General features: G+C 46.5%; 1 protein-coding gene across 3 annotated transcripts in view; it reads right to left on the bottom strand.

The window, feature by feature from the left end:
- The window catches only part of TFAP2B (transcription factor AP-2 beta), an 86508-nt gene that overhangs the window by 53080 nt on the left and 7145 nt on the right, over window positions 1-26283 (bottom strand). For all 3 annotated transcript variants that reach the window (XM_054995159.1, XM_054995151.1, XM_054995167.1), the window contains exons 3-4: window positions 21307-21367; window positions 2356-2575 (exon numbers count right to left, since the gene is read on the bottom strand). In XM_054995159.1, the coding sequence (XP_054851134.1) occupies window positions 2356-2575; window positions 21307-21367 (281 nt within the window). The remainder of the gene's footprint in view (window positions 1-2355; window positions 2576-21306; window positions 21368-26283) is intronic.

Below are 26283 nucleotides of genomic sequence, written 5' to 3'. Positions count from 1 at the left end.
GGGTGCCTCCCGCTCCCACACTTTAGTCCATGCATGTTTTGCACAATAATCTCCTTTAAAGATCACCATTCCGGTGGACCATTTGATGTACGGGTCATGGTCCCACAGCCAACAACTTCCCAGTACCAAGGGGCATTTGGCCACATCGCTCACCTCTGATGGTTTGGGCTCTTTAGAGACTTGCCATCAGGACCTTTTCACAGCAGGTCTGTCTCATTTCCGATGGTGGGGTGAAATCCTCCTCTGCTTCTTTTTGTATGGATTCCTCAGTATTTCCGGGACCTTCATCGGCATCCAAGCCAGTTTCTGGCCTCCCACATTTTGGAGGCAATCTCCGACCCAGTGGTTAGGGGGGGGCATGGTTTTTAGTGCGCCTTGGCTCCTTCTCCCCTGCGCCAGCTTTATGGGGCATTGTGCTGCAAAATGTCCGATACCCCCACATTGTAAGCATAGTCCTTGTCTCCATCATAATTCTATCCCAGTTCCTGGGAGGGGGGCCTTGGCCCCTGTGGGGTACGTCCCCTATCTGCGGTGGTTGGCCTCCTCGGCCCCGCATGTTGTTGCATTCTTATGAGTTTCACCACTTGGGTTCTGTTTTCGACCTCACATGCTAATTGGATCCAACCTAACAGAGTCTGTGGGTCATCTTGCATTAATGCTTTATCTAGCAGGTCAGCATTCAATCCGTTTCAGAAAAGTTCAATTGTAACTCCTTCATGATAGCCCTGAACTTTTGGGGCTAATTGCCTGAATTTGGCAGCATATTCTCTTACAGATCTGGACCCCTGTCTTATGGTTCTGAGTCTTGTTTGAGCCCTTTCCCCCTCTAGCAGGTCTTCAAAGTGGGCTCTTAGCGCATACACGAAAGCATTTAAATCATACAGCTCGGATGCTCCCATGTTATGTAAAGTTACATACCACTCGGCTGCCGGGCCCCCTAGTCGAGATCCTAAATGGCTCACCTGACTGTGTTCCGTATGAAACAAATGTCCCAAATCTTGGGAAAATTCCATGCCTTGTACTATAAAAAATCCCAAAAACTTGGCCTCCAATTTGAACCATCCTTGCGGCAGTCCCACTCCAGGAGCTCCTTCTCCTTGATACCCTGTGGCTGCTGGGTTGGGGCTGCTCTGGGGGGGGGTGGCTGAATGTGTCCCTGCACCGCAAAGGGTATTTGGTAGGCTCCGTTTGCTCTGTACACCATTGGAGTGGCTTGAGGCACCCCTCTGTACTGTGGGTGAACAGCTTGCGTTTGACCTCCTGGTTGCAGATGGCCCGTTTGTACTTCTGTCCCCCTTGGGACAATGATAGGGGCCCCTTGTGGTTGGCCGGTTTGGGGCACCCTCATCCCTACAGCGACAACTGAGACCCCAAGAGAGACTCCAAAAAAGTCACAATTGACTACTGGTTACCCCATCAAAGGGTTTTCAAGGCAAGTGAAAATCATAGGTATTTTGCCAGTGCCTTCCTCTGCAGAGTCTTCTTTGGCAGTCTCCCATCCAAGTACTGACCCTGCTTAGCTTCTGAGACCTGATAAGACAGGATACACCAAACCTCCCACAACTCTGCATAATGGACACAACCCTAACACATACTGCAAAATGGTCACAGTGGCATTACAGTGAGGGAGGAAAAGCTCGGCTGTAAAATTCTGGATTCACCTTCCTCCTTCTCAGGGGAGATAAAAATAAGGATCCAGGCACACACAGATTGAAGCATCCCAAGGGGATGAGGAAAAAATCTACCCTTCAGGCATACATCCTCAGCAAGGATCCTGATAGAAATGGTCTGCTGTGTCCTATTTTTTTTCTTTTTAAATCTAGAGAAGGGCCAGCCAATCTCAGTGGGAAACCCCAAGAATGTGCTATTACCAGGAAGAGAGGAAAAAATCATTCTTTCCTTTTTCTCTATATCATGTGTAAGGTAAGGTAAGATGAGTATGAAAATCCCAAATTGCAGCTGACACGAGACATGAGCCTATCTGCTGCCCCTGGTAAATCTTGACCCAAAAGTCAGTCAGAAAATGTGTGGTAGTGGGTTCCCCCCCCCCCCAATTTTACTGATTTATTCGTGCTCCTTTAAAAAAAAAAAAAAAGGAGTCACCAAACCAAGTAAATTTGGACTTGTGAGTCACCATGCCAAAAAGGCTAGCAACCACTGACTTACAGTATACTGGTTAGCATGCTAAATTAGGAATATCTACACATTATTATCCATTGCATATTTCCCATGTGTTATCTTATACATATTAATGTCATAAAACACTTACTTAAAACATTATCAGCACATTTATTGAAACTGCCAATAAATGCCACCCATAAAACATACATACGCATGTTTGTTCTAGGGCCTTACCTTCTAAGTACACCTCCGAGGAGCGAGGCATTCAAACATTCCGGAGGAGAGAGGCGCCTTTGAACTTCTCCCACAGTCACTTTGTACTTGGAAGTCGAACTGAGCAAGGACAGCCGTCCTGGTACCGAGCAAAACACTTCTCCCGTATTTACCGACATGCCTCCCAGGAAGCCATCTTTGTTCATCATCAGGGAAGTCACAGATTTTGGAGGAACTGGAACTGGGAAGACAGAAAAATGGTGCAGAGAGGAAATGATACTCTACTTCTGCAGAGGCCTATCTGTTTTCAGAATTGTGCCTGAACCGTTGCAGATTGCTACATTGGCACTCACAAATGAATATTATAATTTGCCTGCTTAGACCACTGTGGCCATGGCTGTGTGTTCATAATACAAGATTAGCGTTATAACACAATTTTCTAGTGAAATAATAAAAAGAGGGAGCAAGCCATTTTGAGTGAAATACTTCCCATGAGTCATAGATCCAGAGGAGTTAGCCGTGTTAGTCTGTAGTTGCAAAACAGTAAAGAATCCAGTAAGACTAATCAACTTTATTGTAGCATAAGTTTTCGAGAAACCACAGCTCTCTTCGTCAGTTCTCAAAAGCTTATGCTACAATAAAGTTGGTTAGTCTTAAAGGTGGTACTATGTTCTTTACTACTTCCCATAAGTGCAACTCTGAAGGTTTTTGTTAATAATAAAAGGTTTTGCTGTGGAGTTGCCATTAGCCACCACAACAAATCTACAATGTCTACATGTAGAGTTTTGAATGTAATTGCACTATGATTCTGGAAATAAAAAAACTCCTCCCTTGAAGCCCACTGGTAAAAGATCACTTCTATTCTCCCACCCCCACTAATTTAGGAATAACAAGGCTAAAGACATGTAGATCCTGATTCCTCCCAGGTTGGCTCGAAAGGAAATTCCTCTGACGGCTCCAAATTGCACCCTCTTTCCAGATGGTTTTCTGGGGAACATATCAAAAGGTTGGTTCTTAGATTATCTTGGTATCCTGGCTGACATTTCCACAAGGCTAAATCTGGAATTGGCGGCAGTGTAAGGTTCCACCAAGTCATAACTGACTTACAGCAGGCCCTATTGAGGTTTAAAGGCAAGAAACTAACAGAGGTGGTTTGCCATTGCCTGCCTCTGCAACCTCGGTCTTCTTGGGAGACTGCATGGGCAGTATATGAAATAGGAAGACCAAATCATTTCCCAGTGTTACCTCAGAGTCTCTCCACACAAGACATCTGACACATGAAGAGCACATGTTGGGAGATGAAATGGTAACCGGGAAGGGTAATTTAAAAAGATAGAGCTGGTGGCAGGGCAAAGGCTTTGCTGGACACTGAAGCTGCGTGAATGGACTGTGAAATGCCAGAAGGGAAACTCCTGCCCATTATAACCTCTCCAGGTCCAAGTCCGGCTCTAGAAGGCAGCCCCAGCCTATTTCCATTCCTCGCTGCCCTCTGGTTGCAATCCCACACAGTTTTAGACTGGAGAGGTGAAACTGACAGAGCCTTCAGGGAGGTGAAGATGAAATTATCAAACCCTCTGAGGAATGGTCTCCACCAGCTCTGTCTTTTAAAATTACACTTCCTGGCTAACATTGAGTGATTCCACACACGTTGGATAATGCACTTCCAATCCTCTTTATAGATCATTTGGAATGGATCTTTTCCTGTGCGGAACAAAAAATCCACCTCAAATGATTGATAAAGTGCATTGAAAGTGCATTATCCAACGTGTGCGGAATCAGCCATTGTGTCTCCCTATACTTGACCAACATGTACCAAGGCATCTCATGTAGAGAGACTCTCAGGGATATGGAAGTTAGCATGTGTAGCATTCCCCTTTTTTGTGACTACCACATTAGAAGTTCCATGTCAAAGATGACTCCTTAACACAGAGGTGTACCTCTTTTAATATTGATTTTATAGTAGCAGGAATGTCCCATTTACTTATTTAGATCTCTGAACCCCCGCTTTTCTCCTCAATGGGGAAGCAAAGTCTACCCAATGAAGTAGATCAGGCCTAGGGAAAATGATAGACCCAACGTCGTTCAGTGAGCTTCGGTGGGAGGGTGAGGATACAAACCTGGGTCTCCCAGATCCTAGTCCGATGCTCTAACCAGATATCATTGTAGGAATGGAACCAGTGTGATATAATCTGAAGAGCTAGGAAATGTGGCCTATGGAAATCCCACATCTCCTGGCCATGGCCAGTGTTCCTAGGAGATGTCACGTCTCACCTGATCGCAGCAGATACTGGATATTAACGTGTACCACAGGAAGTCATACTGCTAAGGATAATGTTGAATATGGCATGTGTGTGGGGTCCAAAACAGAGGGGTTGATTAACAACCTCTATTTTGTTCCCCTGCTTGTTTGGGTTGAGTTTGTGGGGATTTTCCCCCCACCCACACTTTTTTTTCTTCCTATGTGTGTGGGGTCCCTCACAGTGTACAGAACTGATTCTTGTTTAGGAAGAACTTTTATTATCCATGCCTTCCATGTCCTTGAGGATTCCCAGGACATAAGCTTCATCCCTTCATCAGATACAAGACATATGTGACAAAGGGAGTTCTGAATCTCGAAAATGTATTCCCTAGAAACCTTGTTGGTCTGCAAGGTGTTATTGGATTCAAATATTGCTCTTCTACTGTAGATCAACATGGCTACCCATTTCCAACTGCCATTGAGGAAACTCCAAAGGAAAGCCATGCAGAGTAGGTCAAACATATGGGATTTTTCCCATTCTAGTATTAGCATCCCAGGAAAATGATTTCCCTTGTGTTCCTAATTTCTCACACTCTGTGTAACAGTATGGGAGAAAACTTTAGGGGGACAATAACAATGCTGCCAAATTTAACTTAATAATGAGCTAAACAAACCACTTTGTATGAAGACCACACATGATGTGGTCCTGTGGGTTAGCACATTGCTATTATAATGAACGGATGCACCTTTCAAAGGTATCCAAAAAGGTAGGAGTTCCACAGCAAATGAAGGGTTGTAACGCAAAGAGAAAATTTCCCTCTCCTGTCCTATTGGGTTGGAAAACCTTGATTCTGCTGATATAAATGAGATTTCTGGCAGAATTCCTTTAACACAGGTGTCCACTGACATGTTTATGGTGCCCACTGAATGTTTTTAGAAAGTGGGTGGGCTCCTGGCCCAGCAGTGCATCTGACTGGCCACTGGATTGGAGATGGAGATGAAAATAACATTGTTTCAGTGGTAGCTGCCTCCACAGTGTTGGTTTACTCTCCTCCCTCTTTCCTAGTGTATATTTAAAAATTACTCCTCTTGTACCGTGCTCTTGGGCTTCCTTTGCGTGTGGCTTCTCCTCCTGCAACAGCCAACTTGTGGTTAGCTCTGCCTTCTATGGTGTCTATTTTGTGGTCACACCACCAGCCTGTGTTAGAATTCCAAAGGTGCCCGTGGGCAAAAAAGATCAGACCCCAGCTTTAACGTAAGACAGCCGGATTTTAAAAAACAGTAAGTAAAATTTGTCCCATCTAGGCTAGGCAAAAATTTCATTTGGTTAAGTTCACCAGCGATGCAATTGTCAAAGTCACAAGAATCTTGGCAGAAAAAGAAAGACTCCCTAGATACCATCAAGATTTTTTTTCCTCCTGGGAGACTCTGTGAAATGGGCCATCTTCCATTGGTCACCTTGAGAATAGTAGATGATAGCTGCTACTCTCCATTTTTAAAAATCTGTGCATGCCCATTATGGTGCCCCTACTCTCTTTTCTTGCTCATCTTCTATTGGAGAAATATGGCTCCAGTACCCTTACTACATTGCCATCAGCCCATAAGTCAAGAAGATAAGGTAGGGCCTGGTTTGGAGCCCCATCTGCAGGGTCCTCAGTCCCTACAGAGCCATCATTTTTTCAGCTGCCTTTTGGAAGGACCTGCTGCAAGTGTGCGTGGGTAGAAATGAGTTATGCCTTCTGTCTCCCATTGAGTACATGCTGAGAATAGCAGCAGGAAAGGGGCTTCTCTGGAGTTCTGATCCTTGCCTTGTTCCTTACAACCTTGCATCTTCTGGTACTCAGATTGTTGCATGGGAAACCTGTCCCCTAGTTGTATTTGGTCAACCAATTTTCTATACAGCTGTCAAGCCAAGAAATGTATCCTTTTTTCTGGACCCAGTGGCTTGTTTGCGCTTGTTCTTATGCTTCCTATTTCGAGCATTAAGCCCTGATTACACCAAGGCTTTTGCCACTACAAAACCCATGATAGGTTGTCCTGGATCCCTAATGAAGCACCCAATTGCTTGTTTCCAAATAGATTTACAGTTATGCATAGATAATAATAATAATGAAGAAATCAGAAGAAGATTGAAACTCAGAAGAGCAGCTGTGAGGGAGCTAGAAAAGGTCCTTAAAGATAAAGATGTCTCTTTGGGAACCAAGATCAAGATAATCCAAACTATGGTATTCCCCACTACTATGCATGGATGTGAACATTGGATGGTGAAGAAAGCAGACAGAAAGAAAATTGACTCATTTGAAATGTGGTGCTGGAGGAGAGTTTTGCAGATACCATGGATGGCCAAAAAGACAAATAAGCGGGTACTAGATCAAATCAAGCCTGAATTCTCTCTGGAAGCTAAAATGACAAAACTGAGGCTATTGTACTTTGGTCACATCATGAGAAGACAAGACTCACTGGAAAAGTCAATAATGCTTGGAAAAGTGGTAGGCAGTAGGAAAAGAGGGAGACCTAAGATGAGATGGCTTGACTCCATAAAAGAAGCCACGTCCTCCAGTTCGCAGGCTCTGAGCAAGTCTGTTAATGATAGGAGATCTTTCCTCCATAGAGTTGCCACAGGTCAGAGGTGACTTGACGTCACATAACACGCACTTGATGATGATGATGATGATGATGATGATGATGATGATGATGATGATGATGACGACGTCAACTGTGCTTTTATACCTCTCTTCTAGACAAATTAGTGCCTCACTCAGAGCTGTGAACAAGGTCATTGTTACTATTATCCCCACAATACATGATGTATATGAAGGTGGGACTTGGTTCTGAGTGTAGTTGCCAAGCAGATCAGGAGAGAAAGCTTGGGGAATTCTTGAGTCCCACAGCACAATTCAGTAAACCAGTAAGCAAGTGGATTTGGTGTGAAATCAAGCCCTAACCTGGATGGACCAGGATTGCCCTCTCTCTTCAAATCTCAGAAGCTCAGCATGTTTGGTACTTGGATGGGAGACCACCAAGGAAGTCTGAGATTACTACATAATGGCTGAAACCCTGATGAGGACACTGTAAGTTGGCTGTGATTTTATGGCACCTTCTGTACATGGACTCCTTGAAGTGAATGGAAACAAACTGCATACAACTAAATTATTTCAGATTAAGTTATTTATGGATGACATCTATAAGCCTAGCTAAGAGAGAGGACGGGGCTTTCAAGATGTTTATTACATTTATTTATAAAGCTATCACACAGGAAAAATTTCCAAGGGGAGGAAGGTAAGGGAATATACCTGGAGTTAGTGGTAATATATTTAGAATGTGAGCTTTCTGAACAAGGAATGTCTCTTTTGCTTAGGTAATTCTGTGTACTTATAAAGTAGAGCCATGTGCATATGGATAACTATAGTATTTATATACTATAGTATTATAGTATTCGTTTCCATGCTATTCCACCTTTGTAAGTTTAACAGCTGGGTAACTTTGCTTTTGTTGGTTTGATATACAGTAAAAGAGGAGGGGTTTTTTTAATGACTTGAAAAACCTAACCAAGAACTAATGCAAGAGTTCTTTGCTAATCAAAGCCTAAAAACAAAGCACCGTTGGCTTGTACTGACTTCAGCATATCTTGGATTATAAAACTGAATGAAATTCAAGAACCTTTAAAGATCTTCTCAGGCAAAATAAGGAGGTTGATTTAAGGGAGTTCAAATAAATTTACTTGTTCTCCTTCGGCCGGGGAGGGGGGTGGGAATGGAAGCAATTTCCTTGCAACATGGTGTTTACAGATGAACTTAAATAGCTCCTTCGTGTACATGTAACTTATGATTACAGCAGGTGCTCTGATCAATCAACCAACCCCCTTAATATATACCAAGCCTGGCTGCGTTTTCCCCCTGTTGTTTCATTTGCTGCCAGTAATTGATAACAAACCATACTTAAGGTTATTTTATGCAAGAGTTAATAAGAGCTGACAGTTGCTGCAACTATTACTGTTTCCTTGAGATCATAGCAGCCTGTGTTTTTTTAAACCTTTAACAGACAAACAGATCTTCAAGTTCTAGGATTTGTTACTCCCTGGTAGCAAGGGGGAGAGAAATCGGGATCCCACATGCATGCCCTGCAGGTAGTAATCCAATGCTGGATAGCAAAGCCACATTCTATTACTACCTGCAGGGCATGCATGTGGGATCCAAGTGCTTTACAAACCCAAATGCTGTATATCCTAGACATTCCCCGAAACAGTTACATGAATCTGTAAGCTTCCAACTGCATGGTATTACATCAGACAACAGTGCTGCTTTTTTAAAATGTCCCACAACTTCATTCATATAGGTAGAAATATGCGCTGTAGCTAGTCTAACTTCTAGCAGAATAAATGTATTGAGTGTACTAATCGCACACTGTGTAATCCACCTTGAGTCTGAGTGAGAAAGGTGGACTGGAAATGACATCATGATGATGATGATGATTTTAAAAGGTTTTATTTATACTAAGGTTTTATTGCTTTTTGTTCAGTTCTAAGCCAGTCTGTGTCTTAGTCAAAGCTTTTCTCTCTAGACACCAAGATGCAGTTAGTTAGCTACTCTTTATTTTCTTGCCAAATGCACCCTTTTTTCCCTGTTATGTAGTAAAGTATTTTTATAGAGCTAAAACCACAGATGTCTGTCTACTTATTCCTAATGCGCTAATATCAAACTCTGCTACTTTATTTCCTTTATAAATTCTCACCACCAACAAAAAACCTTCTCTTTTACCATGATGGCACTCTTTCCTCAAGAACTACCATTCTCACAATTCCAGGTTGGTCTGCAGAATTTCAGCCCAGTGGCATCTAAGAGACCAGCAAGATATTCACAGTATAGGCTTTCAAGAGTCACTTCCTCAGATACAAGGAAGATATAAAGAACTCTTATGAGGAATGTGTGTGCCTGGTGCCCTCAAGTCATAGCTGACTTATGGCAACCCCTAGCTGGGTGTTCATGGCAAGAGACTACCAAAGGTGGTTTGCCATTGTCTGCCTCCTCAGCCCTGGTCTTTGTTGGCGGTCTCCCAAGGTCGATCCTGTTTAGCTTCTGAGATCTGATGAGATCAGGCTCACTTGAGCTATCCAGGTCAGGACTCTTATGAGGAATAAGGAAATTGAAATTGGTCAAGACTTTCTATTCATCAACCAAAAGGGAGACTGCAGTGAAGAAATCAGAAGAAGACTGAGACTTGGAAGAGCAGCTGCAAGGGAGCTGCATAAGATCCTTAAAGATAAAGATGTCTCTCTGGGAACCAAGATCAAGATAATCCAAACTAGGGTATTCCCCATTACTATGGATGGATGTGAAAGATGGACAGTGAAGAAAGCGGACAGAAAGAAAATTGATTCATCTGAAATGTGGTGCTGGAGGAGAGTTCTGCGGATACCACGGATGGCCAAAAAGACAAAATAAGTGGGTCCTAGATCAGATCAAGTCTGAATTCTCCAGAGAAGCTAAAATGACAAAGCTGAGGCTACAGAACTTTGGTCACATCATGAGAAGACAAGATTTGCTGGAAAAGATAATAATGCCTGGGAAAATGGAAGGCAGTAGGAAAAGGAGGAGACCTACACCGGGATGGCTTGGCTCAGTAAAAGAAGCCCCGTCCTCCAGTTCGCAGGATCTGAGCAAGTCTGTTAATGACAGGACGTTTGGGTTGTCTTTCAGAAGTGACTTGACGGCACATAGCACGCATACATAAGGGCTCAGGGATGTCCAGTTCTCTGCAGAGGGGAGTTTTGGCTCTGGAAAGCTCATACCCTGAAAATCTTGTTGGTCTCTAAGGTGCCTCTGGACTCAAAGCCTGCTGAATACTCACAATGCCACCCTATGCAAAACTCGGCCAATTCATATCCAATGGGTTTATGGTAGCCCCTGCCTAGAATTGTGCTGGAAACCAAACAGCATTGAAATTAAGGGAACCTGCTCGCAGGGAGATGCATTTGGGTCTGGGCCAGATCAGACTCGCAGGGGTAAATAGATATCACCTGACTCGGATGGTCCACGTGGATGACAACGCAAAAAAAAAAACAAAAAACCCTCCTTGGGATGCCTTTTGCAACAGGGCGACAAGCCTCGACAGCCACAGCCATCGTAATTTCATAGCTCCGGAGATGCGCGCTAATCTCGGCTCCATCTTTTGTAAATTGCCTAATTCCCCCTTCAAAAAAGGCACGCCAGGCGAGCCTCCCGTGGAAGGAGTGGCGGGTTTCGCCTTATCTAGATCTGAATAATTACTTTGCTATTAAAGCTGTAGCCAGAGGTGATGCAATTCGGAGACATCAGCGGCTTGGAATATATACATTGAGAGCAGGCATCGCAGGGTGTGTGCATGCGTGGTTATAGGTAATCTGCTATACATCTGCAAACGGGTACACTGCGTCCCTCCTGGTGTTATTTTTTAACTTTAATCTTGCTTTCCCCAAAACGATTATACTCAAGAGGCATTTTCTTTCCGTTGGGTGGGGATAAAGGTGTTTCCTATCTTAGCTCAAACGGACCCAACTGGTTCCGATTACTAGGACTTAGCCCCAGGAACCTGAGAACTGGCAGTGCAGTCCTAAACAGGTCATAGATCTGGAGAAGTTAGCCATGTTAGTGTAGTTGCAAAGTAACAGAGTCCGGTAGCACCTTTAAGACTAACCAACTTTATTGTAGCATAAGCTTTTGAGAGCCACAGCTCTCTTCAGTCAGACGCATCTGACCAAGAGAGTTGTGGTTCTCGAAAGCAGTTTATGCCACTATAAAGTTGGTTAGTCCTAAACAGTCTGAGCCCGTTGAAATTGTCCCCAAACATACCGCCATATCGTCCTTACGATCATGTGTAGGGCCATCTGCAAGAGTAGAAGTCTAGGCTCTTTTGAATTGCGAAGAGATATTTCTTTCGCCCTTCGCCTCACCTTTCTCGAGTCGGTTTAATTTAATCAGCAGCTCCCAAACTTGCTTGCTTCGAGGAGCTTTCCAGCGCCACCTAGAGGGCATTCCAAAACATATTCCCCCAAAACCTGTCGTTCAAAATGGTACACTCCAAGGGCGTCGCCTCCACTTTCTCTTGGGTGACGGGGAAGATTAAGGTGGCCCTAATCCTGTCCACGTTTCCCAGGGAGGGAGCAGGCTGCCTGACTGGGCCAGAGGCTGCCAGCCTCCAGGTGGTGGCTGGAGATCTCCCGGAATTACAAGTGATCTCCAGGCCATAGAGATCGGCTCCCTTGAAGGAAATGGCTGCTTAGGAAGGCCGGGCTGTATGGGATTATACTCTTCTGAGCCCCCCCCCCAAACCCTGCCCTTTCCAGGCTCCACCCCCCAAATCTCCTGGAATTTTAACTGATCTCAAGGTCATAGAGATCGGTTCCACTGAAGGAAATGGCTGCTTCATAGGCTGGGCCCTATGGCATTTTACACCTCCCCACCACCACCAAATCTCCAGGGATTTCCCAACCTGGAGCCGGCAACCCTGCTGGGACCATTTAGGAGACTTTTTTTCGCCCCAACCAAGGGGGAGAGGAGAGCTCCGTTGGCATCGCCAAGGCACCCGCGTCCTTGGTGCCAATTCGTGCTTGGAAAAGGGAAGCCAGGCGCTCCTTAGCCGCAGCTTCTTGGCCTCAAAAGGCCTTTCCCTGCCTGCTCTGTCTCCGGGAGGGGGGTCCTTTCTCCGAGGTGGGTGTTTAATTCGTGTGTGGGATCTGGGTCACACCTCCCTTTTCTCTGGAGCCGATCCATTAAAAAAAGCCAAGAAGGCCGGGACTCCGTAGTAGCCACGGGTGCCAGAGAAGAGCAGCGCGGTAGCTGGTTAAGTAAGGCTGGGAGGGAGAGAAGAGGAGAAAGAAAATCTGTTCTCCCGATGGGGGCGGGGGGGGAAGGAGCCACCATAAATGCCAGAAAACAGAGATATTTCTGACCGGTGCCCACCTACCCATAAGAACTCAACCGGCAAGTAGGTTGGAGAAGACTTGGGTGGCTTTAAGGCACGCTTATCTCAGCTTTATTTCCCCGATCGGGCTTTTAAAAATGTTCCGTATTCGAGTGTAAGATACAGCCTCGGGTGGCAGATTTTTTTATATACCAAGGATAAGACTCCCGAGTGTGGGTGGGTGTGAGGCTTGTACTCCTGGAGCACTTCCATAGGCTTCCTAGTACCTGCAAGAGTATAGATTCTGCAGCGAGATCCCCAGCTCTGGTAGAATCCCGTTAAAGCCGGTGGGGTGACATGAACAAGCGGAGCGGGCCTCATTTCCTTCCCAAGCATAGGATCGAAAGATATTGTAATAATCGGGGCGCAGTTTTTTGGAAGGTCTCCCCCGCACACACGCACAAGTGAGTCTTAGGCAGGCTTGTCGGCTCCTCCATATGCATGGTTACTCAGGAGTAAACTCCCCTGTCTTCCGAGGAACCACGGTTGGTCCAAGATAAAGTGACAACCGGACCGGCACATGGTTTCCTTCGAAGGGATCTCTTGCCTCCAGAGTTTCAACAGCATTTCTGAGCGCAAACTTTTCGAAATTGTATTACTCTCGTTTTTCTTATCTGCCACTCATTTCAATGGGGTGGAAAACCCCATAAGGGAGCGTTTAACAAATAGCATTTAAACAGAAGAGAAGCAAGAGGGAGATTTCTCTGGTTGATAACATGGCACAGCACCAGGATTGGAAAGTACCGCCCAGGCCAGCTGGAAAGAATTTATCAAGGCTTCGATACCAGAAGCACTTCTCGATAAGACCATCTAAAATGAACCTATACAGTATACCGTCTGGCTAAACTGGCCATTTAGTTCGGTTTAAGTCGATTTATTGGAGGTCCCACGCAGATTTTCATTGCAAGTTAAATTCCAGGTAAGGCTGGCCTCCTTCAATGACACTAGATTTAAATGGTAAAGAGACCAGTAGCACCTTTAAGATTAACCAATTTTATTGTAGCATAAGCTTTCGGGAACCACAGCTCCCTTGTCAGATGCATCTGACCAAGAGAGCTGTGGCTCTGGAAAGCTTATGCTACAATAAAGTTGGTTAGTCTTAAAGGTGCTACTGGACTCTTTGCTATTTTGCAACTACAGACTAACACAGCGAACTCCTCTGGATTTAAATTGGGGGTAAATTGGGTGGCTGATTGGCAAAACCATTAGAGATTTTCAGATACCTTCCTCTCGATTCTCTAATGGTCTTTGTGGCTTCTTTCACCTTGTCGGAGTACCCTCCAGGTTGGATTCGGTCCCTGGCTGAGAGGCCCAGAAACTTTTCTGCCCACTTCTTGACACGTGTTGGCCACGGAGAGTTTCGTGGTTTTAGGCTACCCTCCAATTCCAAGGGATGGAGTGGGGTTGTTAAGAGAAATCCTCTTAGTTCCTCTTTTCATGAATTTGGAGTCCATTTCGAATCCATTCCTTTTTGAACAAAGAGAAACTTGAAGAGAGAAGGGGCAGGAAAGGAAGTTCTGCCAAATCTCAGCATTTCAACCCGTCGATTCTCTGAGGCAGCTAATGTCTTCTCCGGGTTTCCTATCTTCCTGCTAAAGCACCACCACCCCAGGGTGTAGAACATTAAACAACTGCACCGGCCGAAGTTACAAAAGGGTGCCTTGATTTCTCTTCGAAGAGAAAGCCTGCTCTTAAAAGAGAAAAGGAGTGAGTAAGAGGAACCAATGGCCACATCTAAAAAAGTGAATGCCAGAAAAACAAATTCCTCGCTCCCTAACGACCCTTGCACCGAGTTCTTTGAGGCTAAATGATAAGAGATAAATCTCTCCCAGACACTTCTGCACTTCTCACACGCATTAAGAAGAGTCGGTTTGAAAAGAAATATATCCGTTGTCCGGGCAGTAGGGCTGAATTCGGTTGTCTCTCCGAAACCGGCCAGGAGAAAGGGCTTCACGGTGGCTCTTGGACCCACTTGCAGCCCTGCAAAACTGCAGTGAAAAGCGCTTTGATTCTGGAGGGGGGGGGGATAATATTTCCTCTTGGGTCCTACAGGGTCTTTCCTTCTCCGCGATGGTCAATGGGACCATCTTAGTGTTCTTAGAGGAAAGGGAACTTCTTTTTCCAAAATTAACTTTTCTAGATATAGCCATTGATTTTTCTTCATATCTGTCCCCCACCTTTTAAAAGAGGAACCAATCTAGCCTTTGGAGACTTCAGCCCTTACACAACGGGCATAGGAAGGAAGGTTTGGGAAGACACTGCCCGCCCCCGAGCATCTACAGAGTGCAATTCTGAAATTTTGCGGACCCTCCCTTCTGCCCTTCTCCTTCTTTTCGAATTTAATTTTAATTAAAACGGAATGGCTATGAGGCGGACTCAAAATTCCTAAAAAAGAATGAGAAAGGGACTGTTGGATTTCAGGGAGAAATTAAGGAAAGAGAAATGAAGAGAATTTCTCTTCAGGACCTCAGTTTCCACCCGAAGAAACCGGTGGCACCTAGAAGACTAACCACGTTCATTCCAGCAGAAACTCACTCGGATGGGGCTGCCATGGGACCCCTGGTTCCTTTGGCTGGGAGAGCATCCCAGAACGAGTAGTAGGAAGCCAAAGTGAAATTCCCACTTCTAGAAGGGTGGAGAGAGTAATGGGGGGCTACTGTTCGGGTCCCCATCTGGCCCAGGCTCTGAAGTCACAGAAAAAGAAATACTAGAGTCCAGTATCACCTTTAAGACTAACCAACTTTATTGTAGCATAAGCTTTCGAGAAGCACAGCTCTCTTCGTCAGATGCATCGAAAGCTGATGAGAGCTGTGGTTCTGAAAAGCTTATACTACAATAAAGTTGGTGCTACTGGACTCTTTACTATTTTTGCAACTGCAGACTAACACAGCTAACTCCTCTGGAAAAATGGACATGAGGCTGCTAAGTTTTGGGGGGTGCGGTGGGGTTCCATTAGTCTATTCCCAGGAACTTGACAACGTTTTGCCGACTAGTATTAGAGCAGGAGGTTCTGTTCCTGATTAAGGAAAGACGATTGGACTGGCTTGCCTCCTATGGAAATGTCCAGTTGTAAACAAGAGGGAGATAAGCTCTGAGGAAGATCCACTAAGAATAACTTCGGAAGAACGTCATCTCCAAAGCGGGCTTTACAGCTAGATGCTAGTCTTACTACAATTTATTACAGAAGCCATTCTCCAGTACCACAAGGATGGGACTTTTTCTAAAATTGTGAACTAGGACCGCATTAATTGTTATGATCGTTTTCTGCTAAATTGTGGGATGTGCAAGGACCATAAGCCTTTTTATTGATTATAAAGCATAGTCGCCACAATCACCGCGACCGTTATGTTTTGGCTTTAAGAAAAAGGCACGGCACGGATCTGAGAGATTCTCGGGAGGTGATGGTAAAGAAATCCAAAGGAGGAAGGACTAGGAGGGTACAGCCTTACAGTGAACGCCCGCCGCAAGCGCCCAGTTCTGGAGCCTCCAGATCCAGGGGCACAAGCATCTTCTACAACAACAGTGTGTGTGTGGGGGGGGGGCAGTTTTGGCAGCGCTTTTTGGCAGCGTGGCTCCTACAAACCCACGATCGTGGGATTTGCATTCCCACGAACTGCGCCCAGAAACGCGCAGAGAGAGGTCCTTTTTCCAGACCCGCCCTGGGTTCATGACCCAGTCCAAAACCAACGCAATAAAGCTTTTGAAAACCTTCCCCCCTGAGGTATAATGCAGATAATATTCTGGGGAGAGGGAGATCCCCAGACTCTCCAGGCACACTTCGGAATAACCCCGCGTAGTTACCATTTCTAGGGGCAAAGGGTGCAGCGCCAGATTTCTGGAGGACCCTTCTCGGATGTGGAGGCAGAAGGTGTGGCCTGGCCTGCCTGGCCCCGGGTCAAGTGCTTCAAGCGTCACCCATGTTGACCGGGGTTGACTATCAGTCCCCCGTTTTAACTCACATTCGTTACTCCGTAGAAAGGCGAGATGGGCTCAGCCGAGAAGAGAAAAGCCCCCAGGATTTCTTTCGGGGTCAGCTGGCCTTTTTTGCACCCCACTCTTAGCGTGAATTCGAGGTTGGTACTTTTTTTCGGGGGAAGGGCGGTTGAAGCTTTGAATCGGCGCGGCGCTTCATAACTCTAGATGTATCACCATTCGTTACTCCAGGTGTAAGGCCACAATCCGGATTGGGCTGCCAGAGCCCCACCAAACCAGTTTTCGGGCCTAGGATCTGCCCTGCAATCTTCAATATAATTCGTAGTTTGCCTGGGTAGGATTTTTGCTTCCCCCCCCCCATGCAACGGCAGCCTGAATTCGGAGTCGCCCCTTGCCAGATCGGGCGGCACCACCGAGGCCTGCGCCTGGGCTGCCTCCCTGGCCGGCCCCATCCACCCCCTTCCCGCCTGCCTTAATGAGAATAAGAGTTCCCGAATGATTTTTTAATGTCTAGTTGGATTTTTAGCTTGTTAATGTAGCGCATCCCTCTCATTATTACGTTATTGATTGCGCATCGACCGGCCCCCTTCAAATCGTATTAACCACCCTCTGCCACTTTACATTAGAGCCTTTGCGCCCGCCCCCTTCTGCAGAGTCATCCTCGTCATAAAAAGACACCTTCGGTTGTGTTCCCCCAGCCCCCTCCCCAACTTCCAGGGCTTGGAGATCGCCTAATGCTGCCTCTAATGGGGCAGCTCCGAGACGAGGGGCCAGGGCCCCTGCCTATTGCATTAATCGCTCAAAGGGGGCTAATACAGAAAATTAGCCTTAAACGAGCTCTGGAGATCTCCAAATGAAACAGCCATTTATCACGCTGGCTACCTCCACTCCACTCGTTTGCTCTCTCTACTGGGAACAACTCATTTCCTCTTAACTAAATTACCTCTGAAATGTCAAGCAAGCCCAGATCGCAAACATAACGAGAGCGAGAGGCGGGCCTGCAACATATTGTGTTTGTGCAGGCAGTCGCTAGCCTCTGTCAGAGAAGAGCTAAAAGGGAAGAGGAAAGCTGGAAAAAATATATGTATGTGGCACCATCTGTTTGCTTCGCTTCGAGATAAATCGATGGGAGAGAGGCGAGAGACATCAGAGGGAGGCTGGCTTGAGACAGAGGAAGGAGGAGAGGATAAACAGCCCGCGCTTACTCAGAAGTAAGCCCTATTAAGTTTAGCGGGGGTTACTCCGAGTGCTCGCGCTTCTGCTGCAGAGGTGCGCGCCTCCCTCTGCTATGTTCAGCGGTGTTTCCTCCCAGACAAATGCGGAGAGCACCCTTAGTTAGCCTCCATGGACTTCCAAACAAATGTACACTGCAGGTAAAACGGAGGGAAATGTCAAGGAAACGAGACTTTTCAGATGAGAAAGACCCCATCCCGAGCACGAAGGGGCTGGTTCATAAGTCGGTGGCTTTTGCATCTGTCTAGACGAGCAGGTACACGTCGTCGTTATGTCCAGCCGCAGCGGCTTACAGATTGCAAGTCTGACCGTCATTCCAAGGTTTCCCCCGGGGGCTGATCTATGAGGGCTCATTCACACGTGCTGCCCCCAACCAAATGACAAAGGTGCACGTGTGAACACGCCGGATTGGTTCTAAGGGCACTCTGTGGCTTCCAGTTACACGCAGGCTGAATGAAACGCTTCGATAAGAGCGGCTCTCCGCCTTAGACTTTCAGAGGGAACATAAAAAACGATTCGTAGAGGATGGAGAAAGGAAGCAGGTACTAAGGAAAGGGGGGAAATAAAATGACGGCTTCACAGGCCTCAAAGGGATGCGGTTGTGATCGTAATTTCTCTCTGGCATGGCGGCCCTGGGACTGGTGCTTGGGCAAAAAAAATCGGACAGCTCTTGGGAAGGGAAAGTAAGGCCATTCCTTTTGCATATGCTAGAAATGTGCTATGGGGAGCCAACAGCACGTGAGGGAAAGAAATCGCACCTACAACAGAGAACCGACCCACACTACAGAACGGGGCCCCTGAAGAGCCGCCTGCCCCGGGCCCTTCCTAAGCTCGAAATCCGGGCTTCTCTTGACGCAAAAGCTTTCCTCACACACACAACTGCGCCCCCTTTTCCGTGGAGGCGTTTCTTCTGTCCCCCCCCTCCGAAAAAAGCCGCATTCGCAACCGCAAGAACCGTATTCATTCCAGGGAAACAAAAGCTGTAATTTTCAAGCATCTGCGTGTGTGTCTGTTGGAGGAGGGGTTCCCACTCCTGAACGTGTTCCAGCTAGGAAGTGACTCGGCCCTTCTTCCAAGGCTTTTGCAGTGATGGACCTCAAGGCATTTCACCCGGACATCTGGGCCCATAGATTCCCACGGAAATCCGAGAAAGCGAACTCAACCTCCCGAATTTAACGGCTCCCGAGGAGGTTTGCGGTTTCCGGCCTGCTTACTCCACGCGTGCTTAGGATCGCACTGCAAAACGCGACCCAGTCTGGTGCCCTCTGCAGAATTTCAAGCGGATCCCTTCACGCCCCCCCCCCCGACTAGTCATCTGCATATTTGTATCTTTTCTTCCCGCCCCAAAACGTCTGTTCAGCGCTCTGGGCAATCGCCGGCCCCCACATTTTACACCACGGGCCTTACTTCCGAGGCAGGCTGCCCTGCCAAACATAATGGAAGGCCGTGCTGAGGACCCTGGACTGCCTCCCTTCGATTTCCTCGCGTGTAAGCCATTCGCTCCGGCTCGGGAAAGCACCCCCTGCTCAACTTCAAAAACAGAAAAGCAAGAGCGACTTCCTTGCCCAAACCGCCCAGACCGAGAAGGGCTCTCCAGAGACGCCACCGGAGCCAGCCGCGTAGGAGGAAAGGAAATCGCTCTCGCGACAGAGAAGGCACCCTTCCCCCCAACAACAATAAAAACAGTAATAACGATAACTACATCAGCAGTAACAACAGCAACCACAATAATAACAATAATCCAACAGAGCCTCCGAGAGAGGCCCGTTTACTCGGGAGCAAGTTCCGAAACATATTATTTGTCCGTGGGATTGAGCCCACTTCGATTCAGATCAGATTTACTTCCCAGGAAACACATCGAGGATCAGCGGGAAGTTATACATTATGTCAGAACTTCGCCCAACCATCACCCAAGACATAAATATTTTTTCAATATACGCACATCTCCCATCGTGAAAGACAGCCTCCCTCCCCGATCCCCTTTAGCTAAAACGTCCCGATCCTGATACTGTGAAGCAGTACTTCTGCTGTCTTACTTCCAAGTAAACTGCTAAGATCGTTTCTTTCAAAGAACAGCCTGCTAAAGAGCAGCTTCCTACCAATCAGCCTGTTTACTCAAAAGTAAACTCTCGTTGAAGGAAAGGATCAGATAGGTAGCCGGGTTCGTCTGTCTGTAGCAGTGGAAAAGAGCAAGAGTCCAGTAGCACCTACAAGACTAACAAAATTAGTGGAAGGGTATGAGCTGAAGGTATCTGAAGAAAGGAGCTGTGGCTCCCGAAGGTTCACGCCCTACCGCTAATTTTGTTAATCTTATAGGTAGGTGCTACTGGACTCTTGCTCTTTTCCACTGAAGGAAAGGCGATTTCCTCGCTAGTAACAGCGCTTGGTTACAGAAGGGTCTCCAGCCCAGATCTGAGTTGTCTTAAAAACTAGAAAGGGAAAGCCCTCGAATAATGGGGGGGGGACCCTGCAGTATTTGTGGAATAAGGTCTCTTTAATATCCCTGAGCCTGGCACAGCCTGTCAGAGAAATTCGGGGGAGGGGGGAGCAGCTGCAAAACGCCCAAAATGAGTTATTGTAATTACATTTAATTAGTTTAATTAGTTAATTATTTTGCTTACAGCTGTACAAGCGATTGCAAACATTTGTTAATATCACATTCCCTTTAACAGTATGGGGCGAAGCGGCGCTTTCCCTAAATCATGGGTACAGGGGGAGAGATTGTTTTTTTAAAAATGGAGCATGTGGGAGTCTCGAAGCTACCCTCCCCCAATTATTATTATTTTTGTTTATAAATGAATGCTTTCTCCGCTGACTGAGCAGACCTTAGGAAAAGCGACCAAAAAGGACTCAGCAAGGATCAACAGCAATTCATCCCCCACCCCCTGCCCCAGGACAAATGCAACCTCCTCGGGTCAAGCATCCGGGAAGAACCTGCAGCAAAGGGAAGCGGAGTCCAGACCCCACCCTCAATGCAGGGGATCTTTTATTTGCTGAGAACTTTGACAGTCGTTTTTCTACTCTGCTTCCTTCAGTGGAGGACTAGCGAAACGAAACAGGATGGAGCCGACTAAGCCAGCCCCATTCTTTCCAATCTTGCGCTCCCTCGGTGTCGAGGAGCACTTCCCACACCCGGATCTGACGCACGTGGGCGACAGAGTTGCCTCCCAAATAAAACTGCAGAAATTCTAGCCCCAAGCGAGAATCCTCCATTTTTTAAAAAAGAAATAAATAATTTGGGAGTTAATCGCATCACTGTCAGCAAGTCGTACTTCCCCCTAAGACTTGGGTGTTTTGAGCACGTATAAACGTGCATCTGAACTTTAGAATTTTAGCTGCAATGGGACAGGGACATATAGATAAATTCACAGCATCCCTGCGTGTGCATCAAACGTGGCTGTCTGGTTTGATTTAAACCTTCCGTTTCTTTTCCCGTTACGTGCCCTCATTCATTCTCCAAACTTTCACAGCCCGAGCTTGTGCACGTGAACGTGGGAATCGGACCCCCCCCCCCATCCCGAGTAAGCATGAAAAGGCCACTGGAAACAAATTTGACGCACGCGACTGAAAGTTGCTGAAAGACTAAATAAAGCCATTTTAGCTTATTGGGGGCGGGCATAGGTTCGTACCTTTTTTGATGACAGATTGGTCCAACAGGTTCATGCCGGCGTTATTTGCATCTTCCACTGACTACGAATGAAAACAATAACAAAACAGGAATCACTATTCAAGTTGGCTGGCTATTACAGATAAAAAGAATCCACACGTCTTTGTTGGTTAGACAGGGAGGGAGGGGTAGTCTGTTATTTCCATTTATATTAATTCGCTGGGGAAGGGAAGGTTCTTCTCATTAAATCGACATGGAAATGAAGCTTTCCCAAATTAGAGAATCTAATAGAAAGAGGTGCAGAACATCTGGGCGATTCTCTGTTGTGATTTAAAAAAGACGAAAACAGCAAGCCTCGAGAATATACCAAGCTTTATTTTCAACCCTTCCTCAAAACTTCGTACTCCTCCGATAGTCTAACAAGCCAGCAATAGCTGCAAGACCCTCTAGGTTTCATATCATTCAACACCCCGGCCCTGAGACCATTTTACTCGGAAAGTATCCCGCTTGTGTTTCAAGGAACACTTCCAGAAAGGTGTGCATAAGGCTGCAGATTTTTTTTAAAAGGCTGTGCGGGCTAAACATGTTTTTTAAAATACTTTCCTTGGTGATTTCAGTACAGACGGGTGCAAAGCAAATTTCATTAGCTTTACTCTGCAGCTAACTCCCAAGTAAGCTACCCTAGGCCTGCAACCTTAATTAAAGGCTGCCCGCCATGTAGGCAGAACTGCTATTCCGCACACCCAGGGGAACGAGGGGTTTGTTCTCGGCAGTATTTTGGTTTGAACTCTTCCCCCACCGCAAGACTCTCTCCTCATACCCCTTCCTTCCCCCAGCACTGATGCCCTTTCAGCAAAATGGGAGCCAGAAGCCATTGACACCTTTACAGGCAATGAACGCTGCAGTCCTAAAGACGATTTCCGGGGAGGAAGCCCATTCGGAGAACACGAGGCTTACTTCCGAGGAGACTTGCTTTGGCTGGCTGGCTTAAAATCGCCCGCCTGATGCCTGCCATTTGGCTGCTCTCGGCCTCGGCTATAGGAGCATCACCTGTTACTCCTGAGTAGGAAGGACAGCAATCTTCTTCCATGGGAGTAAGTCCTAGGGACTTCTAGAGATGCAGCCTTCCGAGTAAATTTACACAGGCTTAGATTACACGAGACAATTACATTTGGAAGGGAAAGCTTAGAATGTTTACTCGCAAGTAAGTCCTACTCCTGCCTAACACTGGTCTGGGCCCTATCCCTGAGGTTGCCAACAGGCCTGGAGGCCCTTAGGCCCTTTAAGAGGCCTAAGCAGGAGAAATACGCAGCCAAAGTTTTTTGTGCCATGCAGCTAAATAACAAATACAATCATACTGGGGAAAGTGAAAGGCAGTAGGAAAAGAGGAAGAACCAACGTGGGATTGGGTTGACCATAAAGGAAGGCCTTCAGTTAGCAAGACCTGAGCAAGGTTGGCCGTGATAGGACGTGGGGGGGGGGTGTCATTAATTCATAAGGTCGCCATAAGTTGGAAGCGACTTGAGGACACACAACACACACACAGAGGTAAATAGCAGCACCTGACAAATAGCATCCTATTAAGCCTCCATTAAAGGGACAGGACCATTTCCCCCCAGGCCAGCTGGCAACTGACATACAAAAGAGTTCCCTGCACGTAGACAAGGAGTACATCGAGGAAAAGCCAGTTACCTAGTTTTCTGCAAGAGAATAATCGAATAGCGGTCATGTATATGAGCCTCCCACCCCAGTCAGAAGTTTACACACATTCAATCCCTCTTGTATGGGAGAAGCAAGCCATGGATCAAGAGGATTTACTCCCAAGTAAGCATGCGGGGAAGCCTTGGTTTTCTGTTAACCCAACCGTAGCAAGAAATAAAAATATCGCTCCATTGAAAGGAGATGGGGAAGAGCCCTTTTCTCAGGGCCAATAAATTCCCCAATCGGATCAATTATACCTTGCCCCGTTTTAAGACAATTAACAAAACAAATTCCCTACAAGATCCAGGGTTCTGGTAAGTTTGTGAGTATTTAATAAGAAAATCCACACTATGCTACTACTGTCAAATTTACAGAAGAGGAGGGCTGGAAAACCCGTGATTTTGTGGAGGGGGGGGGGTGACCTCCCCTCCCTTCCTAAAACTGATTCTCAGCTCAGGTTAAATCCACCTTCACTCGCTTTAAATCAATTTAAGCCGCTGTCCTATTGAAATCACAGTTCAGCAAGGGGAGCTTTGAAGCAAGTGGAATTAAGGGCCTCGGAGACTCCCATCCTAAATGCATTCCCTTGGGAGCAAAAAATGAGGTTATTGATCTAATTGGAAACGGATTTCCCAGTCAGTAGCACCCAGTGCAGGACTTGAGTGGAATATTTATGGGGTAACCGAATCAAACTTTCTGCCAAAGAGGCTTCCCTAGAAACCCGGCCCAGCTGATGGTAAAGGGACTGAAATCCAATTAAGTGTGCAGGAAGAAAGGGAAACGGTTAAATAATACCAGTAAGCACATAGATTCCCTCAGCCATGTCAAAAAGCTATCAGCTAGATCTTATGCTTATTTACTTACAAGTGATCTCAGGGGGAGTTACTTCCAGGTACAGTATGAGCAGGTTTGCTGCATAAGAAAAGCACCTTTTCTAATGCTTTAGAGAAAAGGATAAATACCTAAAAAGGGGGGGGGATTACATGAATCTCTTGCTAAAGATGCTATCCCACCACACCCCTTAACCACTTTGCCAGCCTCACAATCCCAAGGCAGTTGTCTGCTTGGATTCAAAGGAAGCTCCATCGAGTCCAACATTCCTTAGCCTCCTGGAAATTCACAATTAGGGCATGAAAGTAGCAGAAGAACCCTCCTGGGATGTCTCCAAGAGGGAAAAAGATACTCTGGGCCTGACCATGGAGGTTCTATTTAACTACCCGCGAAATCTCTCCTTTGCCGGGGAAGTTTTCCGAGGTAGGCATTCTAATCTGCGTGGGCTAAATCGCTTCTCCATCTTCCTCCAGACACGCGCAAGACAGGGTTGGGGCTGGTTACCCCGCTCTTGTCTAGCGGTGTTGTGGGGAGCCCGGGGTGTGTGCTACACCGTCCCTCCGCAACGTGGCGGAGCTGTTGTAGTTAATGAGAAGAGTCTTGTCTGATTTTCGATCTAATTACAGCCGCCTGCTGGGTTTTTGTACAGGATATTCGCGCAGCATGCTGGCAGTTAATAGTCACAGAGAGGATCGTAAAGATTTAATTAGGGCTGCATGCGGAAACGTAGAGAGGAAAACACACACGCACGCACAGACACACACACACACACACCACGCAGACTTTTAATTACTAGACTTCTTTAGTTAAAAGTGATACCGGGGGTTGCTTTATAGAGGAGTGGGACAACCTCGCCTCTGCAGTGCCTGTTGGGTCTGGCGGGGGGGAGTCCTGGGAGGGTCGGTTCTTGGGCTTTCCCAGCAATAAACCATACGCATTTCGCCAGGTTTAAAGACATACACACTCACAAACACACACTTCCTGATCATCGCCTGACTTATCGGCTGCAATAAATTAAACCTGGGGAGAGCAAGGGGGAGATGAAGTCACACTTCGACCCTAAACTGATTTACTCGGAAGACCCCCCCCCCCCCCATTTCACCGAGGAGTGCAATGCAATCTCGCTACTACCCTCGATCTCCGTGGGACCTCTTCCGAACCTAAAGGTGCTTCTTGGGAAAAAATCCGGCTGAGCACAGCCTGCTTACTTGCAAGCAAACGGGCTTTCGATTGCATTGTAGAGGAGTTTCCAATTGGGTTGCAATTGCCTTCAGGAACCCTCTCCCCCCCCCTCCCAATATGACCCGCCGGGGGCATATCAGCTCCGTAAATTTATGTCCTTGGAGCAAATCTGACCCACAGACTGGTTGTGGCCGAAACATTCTTTTGCGTCATGAATCCCGAAGGAAGGCCCCGGTGGATATAACATCACATTTCCCCCTGTAATAACAAGGATCGTGGCGTGAACAAATTGGATCCCTTTGCCTGTGAAAGTCTGCAAAGACGTCCTGAGTGTACTCGCAAAGATTTCAAGGAAATTTTAAATTGACAGCAGCGAAAATGAGAAAATGAAGCCGAAAGTTATGTCGTATTGGCAATCAGGAATAAGCTAAATTTCGTCCTTAGTTACAGCTAGAGCACAAATACAGACATCTGACTGGCATAGAGGCTTGCATACCTCGAAACTATTACTCCATTGATTTGGCAATTTCCTCTTAATTTATTGAAGTCCTTCCGCAGAAACAAAACGCCTTCTCTTGCCACCTGACACCTTAGTTTTAAGCAAAGGACTCACATACACATAAATCATGTTTGTTTCAAACCTAAAGATAGGTCGTGATTGTTCAATCGTTTATAAAAAGCACTCTTGTGGGGCGAAAGCTACATTTTTTGCTATTTATTAGGAAGGGGAAAACGTCTGCCAAGGATCAACATTTCCCTAACGGTGGCCTGGCTAGCCCTGGTCACCTTGATAAATTCAACACAGACATTAGTCAATCTCAATTTCACCCTAGAACAGAAATATTAGCAGGATCCGCTCGGAAAACACGAGTATGCAGCGCTTCATTCCACTTGCTCAACAACGGCCCTCCACGGTAGGATGACTCGGGAGTAAGCAGACTGATTGCTCAGGCTCTCCCTCCCCTCCCCCCCCCCCCAATATTTACACTCGGGTTGTGAATGTGGCCATGCTAACCTGGCCATGGCTGAAAACTTTTGCTTCTCTCTCTCAAGCTTGTGTTTCTCTCCCCCCCGTCATCAAGGGCGGTTCGGAAAGGCTGAACTTGGGCCTTTCCGGAAAATGGTCTCTGGTTTTGAGGGCCCACGGGCACCAGGGAATCCGATATAAATCCGGTTCAAACAATGGTTGTGTTTCTCTGGTGTTACCCCGGCAACCCGTATTCTAGACGGCTGTCTTTGGCCTTCCAGGTAAGGAGGCCCTTGCAAAGAGAGAGTCCCAATTCAC

Source organism: Eublepharis macularius, chromosome 1 (assembly GCF_028583425.1).
Source record: "Eublepharis macularius isolate TG4126 chromosome 1, MPM_Emac_v1.0, whole genome shotgun sequence".
NCBI lineage: Eukaryota > Metazoa > Chordata > Lepidosauria > Squamata > Eublepharidae > Eublepharis > Eublepharis macularius.
The sequence above is the reverse complement of the archived record's forward strand: the minus strand, read 5'-3'. Positions and strand labels throughout refer to the sequence as shown.